This window comes from Coenobita brevimanus, chromosome 113 (assembly GCF_032717465.1).
Source record: "Coenobita brevimanus isolate Jiangsu-jjx chromosome 113, ASM3271746v2, whole genome shotgun sequence".
NCBI classification, from domain to species: Eukaryota; Metazoa; Arthropoda; class Malacostraca; order Decapoda; family Coenobitidae; genus Coenobita; species Coenobita brevimanus.
This window is the reverse complement of record NC_137066.1, coordinates 1,845,915-1,857,500: the sequence shown is the minus strand read 5'-3', so window position 1 is coordinate 1,857,500 and position 11,586 is coordinate 1,845,915. Positions and strand designations below refer to the sequence as shown.

Here is an 11,586-nt window from a genome sequence, read left to right as displayed (position 1 = left end):
TTAAACATCGAATATTATGGTCATAATTTTACATGCAGGTTTTTTCTATGTTAAAGGGGTAAAATCAGCAAGGGTAATCGCCCCATTTCTGGGTTTTATCGTTCGATCAATAGCCAAACGTTTACGGAGGCTGATCGTTGACACGGCAAGTCGGGAGCAGAGAACTGGACATTGTGCTTGTAATAAATGCTACGGCCACATCCAGAGAGAAAACGTGAGAAAGTAAATATTTTAGCTCATTATTCTTCTGTAATTGTTCAACTGCCTCACCAGAAATTTTGAAAGTTTACACCAAGATGAAGTTGTGATGATAGGCGCATGTACAGTACAAACGCTCACTCGCTCCTCACGCGCTCACAAAGCACAATTTCTATCTATCTATCTATTGCCAGACGCCTCAATCCCGTTTGGGGTGGCCACAAACAAATCGCCTCCAAGTCGCCCTGTCCCCCGCCATTTCACTCCCCTGCTCCCAGCTCACACCCCCCTCTCTCATATACCTCTCCACCCCATCCCTCCATCTCATCCTCGGCCTCCCCCTCCCTCTTTCCCCCTCCACCTCACTCACATACACTCTCTTCGTCAGTCTTTCACCCTCCATCCTCTCCAAAATTTACTGGTAATAATAATAATAATAATAATAATAATAATAATACAGTAATAATAATAGTCATAGTAGTAGTAGTAGTAGTTGTTGTTGTTGTTATTGTTGTGAACGTGAAACTGGTGAACTAGAGGCTGAAATTACCTTGCGATCAGCCATGCCTCTTTTGGAGGTTAGGGAGGTAGTTGAGGGATGTTAAGGGATATTACACTGACGGAGCAGCCACCCCTCCTAGCCATATCAGTGCCAACGCGTGAAGGCCTCCCTTTCCACCAGCGCGGGTCGTGGTTGCTCCGCAGGATTCGTCGGGTAAGGAGGCACCCTAACACCTCTTCCGTAGCGATTTATTTTTGGAGATGGCTGGTTAATATCCTTTTGTACAGTTCGTTATTTATGGAGAGTATGGCGATGTTGGAAGGATTTAAGAAAGCTCTAACACCTCTTCGTTAGCGGTTTATTTTGGGATATGGCTTGTTAATATCCTTCTATACGTTATTTATGCAGAGTATGGCGATATTAGCAGGATTTTGCTTAACACAGAATATGTTAGCTTGGTGTAATAAGCAAAATAAATCGCTGAGGGAAAAGTGTTAGGGAGCTTCCTATCCGACGAGAATACGGCTCCCAACACCTCTTCCCAAGCGATTTATTTTTGGATGTGACTGGTATGTTACTTACGTAGAGTATGGCGATATTGGAAGGATTTGTATAACTCAAAAGACAGTAAGGTGTTAGCAAAATAAATCGCTTAGGAAAAGGTATTAGGGGGTTTCCTTTTTCTTTTTTTTCCCCATCTCAACAGGATGTGTTAATGACCAGCGATTGTTTATTATTATTATTATTATACTACTGTTATTATTATTATTATTATTATTATTATTATTATTATTATTACTACTACTACTGCTACTACTACTACTACTACTACTGTTGTTGTCATTATTATTATTATTATTGTTTTTATTATTACTGTTATTATTATTATTATTATTATTATTATTATTATTATTATTATTATGATTACTACTACTACTACTACTACTATTTTTATTTGCCCACATTCCTTCGTCCCTTTATCGTCTTTTCTTCCTTTATTTTCGAGATAAAGGACCATTTTATTCATCTTTATATTCTTTATTACATAACTCATAATTCATTTCCTTGTAATATATTCTCGCGAGGACATTTTTTCCAGTTTTCTTTCTTCAGTGCGAGGACAATTTGTATTTTTTCGGTACCACGAGGACGAATTTCTTTCTTTACCACGAGGACGATTTTTTTTTACTGCGAGGACGATTTTTTCAGTTTTTCCTTCAGCGTAAGTGCGAGGACAGTTTTTTCAATTTATTTTGTAAGTGCGAGGACGGTTTTAAATTTTCTCCTTCACATAGCACTTCTTCGTGACTAGCGTAATTGTAAATCTATTCAGTATCCATTCCATAGCACTTCTTCGTGACTAGTACAAGTGTAAATCTATTCAGTATCCTGCCCACAACACTTCTTCGTGACTAGCATAAGTAAATTTATTCAGTATCCTTCTCATAGCACTTCTCCGTGACTAGCACAAATGTAAATCTATTCGGCATCCTTTCCATAGCACTTCTTCGTGACTAGTATGTGTAAATCTATTCAGTGCCCCTTCCATAGCACTTCTTTGTGACTAGAATGTGCTCAGTCGACCAGTGTGGGCGTGGGTCTGGAAGTGGGGGTAGGAAATGAAGAAATGATGGAGGGTAGATTATAAGTAGGAAATGATGGAGGGTAGATTATAAGTAGGAAATGATGGAGGGTAGATTATAAGTAGGAAATGAAGTGATGGAGGAGAGATTATAAGTAGGAAATGATGGAGGGTAGATTATAAGTAGGAGATGAAATGATGGAGGGTAGATTATAAGTAGGAAATGATGGAGGGTAGATTATAAGTAGGAAATGATGGAGGGTAGATTATAAGTAGGAAATGATGGAGGGTAGATTATAAGTAGGAAATGGTGGAGGGTAGATTATAAGTAGGAAATGATGGAGGGTAGATTATAAGTAGATGAAGTGATGGAGGGTAGATTATAAGTAGGAAATGATGGAGGGTAGATTATAAGTAGATGAAGTGATGGAGGGTAGATTATAAGTAGGAAATGATGGAGAGTAGATTATAAGTAGGAAATGAAGTGATGGAGGGTAGATTATAAGTAGGAAATGAAATGATGGAGGATAGATTATAAGTAGGAAATGATGGAGGGTAGATTATAAGTAGGAAATGAAGAAATGATAGGGGTGGGTACTGATAATATTGAGCCGTCCCCAGAAGACACGAGAAAGAGAAGCGTTGTTCAGAGACCGCCCTATTTAGTAGCGGACGGTTAGCACTCGCCTCACAGGGCCGGGAAGCTGTTTTAGACACGTTTAAGACATGTTTTAGGGAATCTCAGTAGAAAGTGATCCATAGGACTGAGAGAGAATCAGCTATTACTTCCTCGGCGCGACATTTTTAATTTTTCTCATTTCTTTACGAGGTTATTGCACACACACACACACACACACACACACACACACACACACACACACACACACACACACACACTACAAAACTAAATGTAAAAGGGGACTATGGCACACACACACACACACACACACACACACACACACACACACACACACACACACACACACACACACACACACACACACACACACACACACACACACACACACACTACAAAACTAAATGTAAAAGGGGACTATGGCACACACACACACACACACACACACACACACACACGTTCAGTATTTTATTGTAGCAGATAGGACCAATAGTCTCGTCAGGTAAGGACACTTCCTATCACATTTTCCTCAGCGATTTATTCCTGGATAAGGCTGGTTAATATCTTTTCTGCGATATTTATGAAGAGTATGGCGATGTTAGAAGGATTTATGTAATACAGTATAGGACAGTAAGGTGTAATAGGCAAAATAAATCGCTTAGGAAAAGGTATTAAGGGCGCTGACGATTTTAGGTTAATTGCTGACGATTAGGGCAGGGAGGATATTGAGGGAGATAGGGAGGGAGTTGAGGGGGGTAGGGAGGGAGTTGAGGGGGGTTAGGGATGGGAGTTGAGAGGGGTAGGGAGGGAAATGAGGGGATAGGGAGGGAGTTGAGGAGGGGTAGGGAGGGAATTGAGGGGGAGGAAGGAAGGGAATTGAAGGGGGAGGGAGGGAGTTGAGGTGGGGGGCTAGGGAGGGAATTGAATGTGGAGGAAGGGTATTGAGTGGGGAGGGAGGGAGTTGAAGGGGGGGCATTGTGGAAGTTGAGGGGAGCAGGGAAGGAATTGAGGAGGCAGGGAGGGAGTTGAGGAGGGGTAGCGAGGGAGTCGAGGGAAGGGAATTGATGGGAGGAAGGGAGTTGATGGGAGAAGGGAGGGAACTGAGGGGAGTGGGGGAGGGAGGAAGGAATGGAGGGTTAGATTTTCAATAATGCACTCCTGATTTTTCCACCTCAATTGCACGTAAGAAAAAAAAAAAAGAAGGGAAGCAGAGGGAAGGCAGACTCCATCACACGCAATGGCAATTTCGTGTCCTGCGTGCGAGTTGCGTGTGTTGCGTGCGTGTTGCGAGGTGAAGACGCGGCCGCTTCGTCGTCGTGCGAGTTACGGTTTTTGCGCGAAGCGGCGGGTGACTTCGCGATGCCGTAGCCCGCGGGAAGGTAAAGAAATTTAAAGATATTGGATTTTAGGGATATTTAGGGATGGATTCGATTTTAGGGATACTTAAAGTTTAGGTTTTAAGGGTAGTGGATGATTTTATGATGCCGGGATCTATGTAACGCCGAATTCGTGGTGCGCCCGAAAGAAAAAGGTGAGGAAATTGAAAGGCTTTAGGTTTTAGGGATATTTAAGGTGTGGAATAGATTTTAGGGGTATTTAAAGTGTAGATCGATTTTAAGGTCATTTAGATTATTATTTTAGGATCTTTGTATTTCTGTATTTGTGATGATATTTAAAGTGAGGGAGTAGGCATTAGATTTTAGGGATATTTAAAGTGAGGGTTAGATCTTAGGAAAATTTAAAGTGTAGATAAGATTTTAAGGGCATTTTAGATTAAGGTATTTTAGGATTTTTGTCGTCGTATTATTTAAAGGTATTAGGTTTTAGAGATACTTAATCTTTAGATAAGATTTAGGGATATTTAAAGTGTAGATTAGATTTTAGGGATATGTAAAGTGTAGATAAGATTTAGGGATGTTTAAAGTGTAGATTAGATTTTAGGGATATTTAAAGTGTAGATTAGATTAAGAGATATTTAAAGTAGATCATATTTAGGGATATTTAAAGAGTAGATTAGATTTTAGGGGTATTTAAAGTGTAGATAAGATTTAGGGATATTTTAAAGTGTAGATTAGATTTTAGGGATATTTATAGTGTAGATAAGATTTTAGGGATATTTAAAGTGTAGATAAGATTTAAGGATGTTTAAAGTGTAGATTAGATGTTAGGGATTAAAAGTTTAGATTTAGGGATATTTAATGTGTAGATAAGATTTAGGGATATTTAAAGTAGATAAGATTAAGGTATACTTAAAATGTAGATAAGAGATAGGGATATTTAAAGTGTAGATTAGGTTTTAGGGATATTTAAAATGTAGATTAAATTTTAGGGATCTTCAGAGTAGATTGAATTTTAGGGATATTTAAGTAGATTATACCTTATGGATATTTCAAGATATGATTTTAGGGATATTTAAGGGGTAGATATGATTTTAGGGAATTTAAAGGGAACATTAGGCTTTAAGGCCCATATTCTCATCGGGTAAGGAAGCTCCCTAACACCTTTTCCTTGCCGATTTATTTTCTAACACGGAGAAAGTTAATAAGATGTAAATAAGACAACTAAATCGCTAAGGAAGAGGTGTTAGGAAGCTTCCTTATAACATGGAGAAGGGTAATAAGGTGTAAATAAGGCAACTAAATCGCTAAGGAAGAGGTGTTAGGAAGCTTCCTTATAACATGGAAAAGGGTAATAAGGTGTAAATAAGGCAACTAAATCGCCAAGGAAGAGGTGTTAGGGAGCTTCCTCACCGACGAGAGTACCGCTCGTTGTAACACTGTATCTTGCGCTGTTAGGAAGCTTACTAACACCTCTTCTTTAGCGATTTATTTCAGACTTTGCTCCCTTATTATATTTTTTGTGCTGTTCATGCAATCTGTGTCGACATTTAAAAGGTACAGGAATAGAAAATGGGGATATGAATGGGTAGTTTGGAAAATAAATCGCAAAGGAAGAGGTGTTAGGGAGCTTCCTTACCCGACCAAAATACTGGCCGCGAAGGAGAGAGTTTTGTGCGGTGCCCCTTCACTCCGATTATTATTATTATTATTATTATTACTATTATTATTATGATCTTTTATTATTATTATTATTATCTTTTATTATTATTTTGGTTATTATTGTTATTGTTATTATTATTATTATTATTATTATTATTATTATTATTATTATCGTTATCGTTGTTATTATTATTTTGGTTATTATTATTATTTATTGCTGCTGCTGCTGCTACTACTACTACTACTACTACTACTACTACTACTATACTTATTCATATTATTATTATTATTGTTGTTGTTGTATAGCCATTCCATTCACCGATAAAATTAATTAAATTGAATAAAACTCTCCAGTATTAGCCTCAAGTGGAGAATAAGTCGCCGTGCTGAAGGGGTTAAGGGAAAGTAGACAATTCCTCGATCCGTACTGTCATTGGTCATGGAAGCTCCCTAACACCTTTTCCTAAGCGATTTATTATATTTATTATACCTAAGTGTCCTATTCTGTGTTACATATAATCCTTCCAATATCGCCATACTCTGCATAAATAACGTACGAAAGGATTTTAACCAACCATATTAAAAAATAAATCGCTTAGGAAGAGGTGTTAAGGAGCTTCCTTAAATCCTTCCAACATCGCCATACTCGGCATAAATAACGTACAAAGGGATATTAACCAGCCATATCAAATAATAAATCGCTAAGGAAGAGGTATTAGGGAGCTTTAAATTCTTTGAGCCTTAGTTGCGAAGCTTGTATTCTCGTCGTTAAGGAAGCTTCCTAACACCTTCTCCTTAGCGATTTATTTTCGGATATGGCTGATAGATATCCTTTTGTACTTTATTTATATAGACAATGGCGATATTGGAAGGCTCCTAACACCTCTTCCTTAGCGATTTGTTTTTCAATATGGCTGGTTGATGGCCTTTTTTACGTTATTTATATATACTATGGCCATATAGGAAGGATTTATGTAACCGAAGAGGGTATTAAGGTGTAATAAACGAAATGAATCGCTTAGGAAATGGTGTTAGGGAGCCTTCTTAACATACGAGAATACCGGCCTGAGTCTTCTTGGTTATCAGTGAAATCAACGCTCCACTCTGACTATACTTGGCTATCAACCGAGCAGTAAGGTGTAATAAACAAAATAAATCGCTCAGGAAAAGGTGTTTGGGAGCTTCCATAACCGAAGATTTTAGTCTGTTTTGCTATCAACCAAGCAGTAAGGTATAAACAGAGTAAATCGCTTAGGAGAAGGTGTTAGGGAGCTTCCATAACCGAAGATTTTAGTCTGTTTTGCTATCAGCCGAGCAGTAAGGTGTAATAAACAAAATAAATCGCTTAGGAAAAGGTGTTTGGCAGTTTCCATAACCGAAGATTTTTAGGCTGTTTAGATATGGGAGGAGCTCACTTTTGCTGTCGCTGTCAGGTTAAAGTGAAAGGAGTATAGGGGAGTATCATGATCACCTTTTTTCTAAGTGTTTGAAAGAAGTTGACTGTGGGCGTAAAAGTGATGGCATTTTAAGTATTATTTAAGGTATTTAGGGGGTCTTTTAAGGTGATTTAAATGTGGTAGGAACAAATTTATGTTGTTGTCAGGTTAGAGTGAAAGGGCTATATGTTTTCTTGATCACTGCTTTTCTGGTGTTTGGATGAGGCTGGGTGTCGACGTGAAAGTGAGGGCATTAAAAGGATTATTTAGGTATTTAAGGGAGCGTTTTTAGGCGATTTAAGTGTGGGAGGAGCTTATTTTTGTCAGGTTAGAGTGGACGGACTATAGAAGGATGAGGCTTGCTGTCTGGCATTTTAAGATATTTAGATTACATTATTTATTTATTTATTTATTTATTTATTTATTTATTTTTTTGCGATTTTGGTGCGAGTGGAGTTAGCTTTTGTTGTCGTTGTGCGTGGCATCATTTCTGCCATACTCCTTTCGCTTTAACTTGACCCAGATTTACGTCCTTTTAAAGCAGTGTCCCTCTCCCTAGGTCAGAGGCGGAGTGAGACATTGCTACGGCCGCTCATGGACTTCATCTGTTGTTACATCTCAGCGTGCAAGATGGAGGGATGGCAATTTTAGGCCAAGATACAGTGAAAGGAGTTTAGGTTCGTGGTATCACTCTTACTGGTACTAGCCAAGTTTTTTTTTTTTTATGCAAGGAAGGAGGAACCAAAGGCCTGAAGTCCGAAACTTATTCCCTCCAAGAAATAATAATAATAAAAGAGCTAAATTCAAGATCCGTTCATTTCGAGATGCCTGGACACACTGCATTTAAAAGACTGGAGGTCGTAGGCAGTAGGAAATATAGACAGACGGAGACAGAAAGGGGAAGACAGACTGAAGGTCACAGCAAGTAGGAAATACAGACAGAGGAAGACAGACTGGAGGTCACAAAAAGTAGGAAATATAGACACGACAAAAAGCCAAATTCAAGATCCGTTCATTTTGAGAGGCCTGGACACTGCGTTTAAAAGACGGAAGGAATGTTTGTCATCGAAGTGGTTGGGATATTTTACCTCAGCACTTAGTGACCTGTTCATTTATTCTTCGCTACCTCCAGGTGACGTGTTGCGGGTAAGATAGCGATTTATTCCAACTTAGAGAGGACCTGTGTACGTAAGGCGGTATAGGAAGGTGTTTTTTGCCTCTTTCGTACATCTTGGCGTAGTAAATCACGTGTCTCCACCTTGATAGCCTCGCCACCTCTCCCAGAACCCACCTGTGACACCTGACGCCTGTAATTAGCCTCACCTGAGCTTAAGAAGTTCGTCTTGAAATAGAAATTGGAAAAAATAATATCACTGAATTGATGATATTAAGGTCTATAAGTAGGGTTTATGGGTGTTTATTTTGACTTTGTGATTTTTGATATGTAGTGTTTATATATATATATATATATATATATATATATATATATATATATATATATATATATATATATATATATATATAAGTGGCTTTGGGGATTCCTTAACACCTTTCCCATAGCGATTTATTCTCCAGATTACAAGTCGGTGTTCTCGTGTATGTTATCGATGTAAGCCATAGCAGTGCCAAAGCGATGTTAGTAAAAGAGTGTTTAGGAACTATGCAAAATAAATCGCCAAGGAGGAGGTGCTACAACCCTTCTTACATCACATAAAATACTCTTCGTGGCTGGTCATTCAAATCACCTTATTGTTAGCGCTGGCGAAAGGTGAGACGGCGACGAAAAGGTGAGAAAATACAGGTGTGTGGAGGGGGGTCTTTTCTGTGGATTTTTTTCGTCGATGTGCTGGTGGGCGGAGTTAAGCGTTGTTGTTATTGTTGTTGTTGTTCTAGGGGTGAGATGATTGCTGATGGTGGGTTCGCCTTATCACCGCATTCTAAGTGGTTTGGTCAGGTTGGTTGTCGATGAATTGGTGAGGGAATTCTAAAAGCGTGTCTTGTGTTTTAAGGGTGTTTGAGGTGGCTGCTGAGGTGGTGGGCGGAGTTAGGGTTTGTTTTTGTCCTGGAGGATGATTGCTGATGCTGATTCTTGAGGCCACTTGGTTCCTTGAAGGGTGAGGTTGACTGTCGAGGAGTAGGTGAGGGAATATAAAGGTTGTGTTGTGTATGAAAGGGTGTTTTAGGTGTGTTTCTGTGGTGGTGGGCGGAGTTAGTGTTTGTTGTTGTTGTGGGTGAGAATGTGGGGTGGTGGGGTGAGGGGGTTGGGCTAGGGGGGTGACTGCATGGTGTGGGCGTGTTCAAGCAGTGCCAGGGCGGGGTTATGGAGCCTGAGGATGAGGTTGAGTGCCAGTGGTCGGGGTGACACTTCAGTTGTGTGGTGGTGCTGACCTCACGCCGGGCCGCAGAAGTCGCCCCACTGGCCACTGTGCTACTACGGGAAGCTGTCTACTGCACAGGACTCAGCACCAGCGCGTTTGTTGGTGCACACGCCCGCACCGCCGCCTGGCCACTCCTTCGCCGGAATTACATGCCCACACACTCTTTGTTGAGGGTTAATAATGCACTGTTTTTCTAGCCAAAATATCCATAATAATCCGGTGACGAAAAAAAAAGTATCGTATCTATATTTGGGTTCGTCAAGAGCAACTCACATGTAAGGCCGGAATGCAGGAGGCGGCGCCTGTCGGCTAGGGGCGGGCCGAGGGAGGGGCTAGTACCGTCGGGGGGCAGGGCTTGGGCGTGCATGAGTGCGTAGCGCCGCCCAGCGTGGCGGTGCGCAGTGCCCTGGGGCGGTGCTCGTGACAGCTCATTCATTTGTGGCGGCGGGCGGCGTGATTGACAGCAGTTGGGGTCCAGTGACAGGCGGACACGCACGCCGCTCCGCTCTCAGTCGCCTCATGTCGATTGACGTGTTGACGCGCGGTGCAGGTACGGCGCGGTACTAGACGGTGCTGTGCGGTGCGCGGGTGGGCGTGTAGTGACTGTTGCGGCGCGACATTGTAGTGGTGTACCGAGTGAAGCAAGCACAGTACTGTAGGGTGACATGGCTCAGCCTGCCAGGGTAAGTTGTGCCCCGCCGCCCCTCTCGCCCCATGCTGACCACTAGCCTAGTGTAGTGTGGCTGTGGGCGGCAGTGGGCGGTGGCGGCGGCCAGTGTGTCCCCCGCAGCGGCCACTCCCGCACCAAGGCGGCTCCCCACCCATCCACCCTCACTACCCAGTGTATTATTGTGATAAAAAGTGATGAAGAAAATAAGTGTGTGTTAGTGTAGTTGTCAGGTGTGTAACAAGGTTCTCCCGCAGTACGACGACCCGCTGGGGCACTACGCTGGCGGCGGCGGCGCCAGTATGGATGCCGTCAACAACATGTACGGCGACCCTCACCGCAACGCAGCGGCGGCGGCCCTACAACCAGCCAGCCTCATGGGCCACATGAACCACGTCAGCGGTGCCGCACACAACGCCGCCATCTACGCACATTCACAAGCCTCGAACCATGTGGCCGCAAACCACGTCATGGGCTCCGTGCCTGACGTGCACAAACGAGACAAAGATCTTATATACGGGTAAGTACACGGCCATCACCTCTCCCCTCCCAACTCCCCTTCATTATTCACACACACACTCGGTTAGCCTAGGGTGGGAGATGTGGGTGTGTGGGCTGTATGGGCGTGGGTGTGGGTGGGTGGCGGTCAGCAGGTAACCACTTTGGCGGCGGGCGAGCAGCGGCGCTACCCGTGTTGCCGCCGCCGCCGCCGCCAGTACCACCGCCTGCACACTACCCTACCTCACCCTCTGCCTCACCTCTCAGATCGCCAACACCGCCTTGAACCCCGCACACTTCTCAAGCACCAGGTTCAAGTGTATCGCGAGGCCCTTGAACCTGACCTCGGCCCCCACATAAAACTCAGTCGTAAAAACGTGTGGTGATGCGTAGCGCCGTATTATTATCCCGCCGCCTCATTCACCCAGCTATGTACAGTCTCGGGCAGTACAGTACATCACAACTCACACGCACCGTTTTCTTTACCAGGCGACTACGCGTTACTCCCTAGATTTCCCTGGCTTATAAATCACGTTACTTGTCTCCGTTGGTGGGGGTCGTTACTGAAGGACTGCTGTGTGTTGGTGACCTCAGATTAGTGCTGATATTTAGGTGGAAGAGAGAGAGAGAGAGAGAGGGGTTAGAGATGGAGTTATGTATTTTCTCTGACGTACCGGCCTACCCAAAAC

General features: G+C 42.5%; 1 protein-coding gene across 1 annotated transcript in view; it reads left to right on the top strand.

Moving 5' to 3' along the window:
• Nucleotides 1–10,251: 10,251 nt before the first annotated feature.
• The window catches only part of hth (Meis homeobox homothorax), an 843,055-nt gene continuing 841,720 nt past the window's right edge, over nt 10,252–11,586 (top strand). Inside the window, exons 1-2 of the mRNA XM_080286771.1 lie at nt 10,252–10,415; nt 10,657–10,919. Coding sequence (XP_080142897.1) covers nt 10,398–10,415; nt 10,657–10,919 — 281 coding nt within the window. The 5' untranslated portion in view covers nt 10,252–10,397. The remainder of the gene's footprint in view (nt 10,416–10,656; nt 10,920–11,586) is intronic.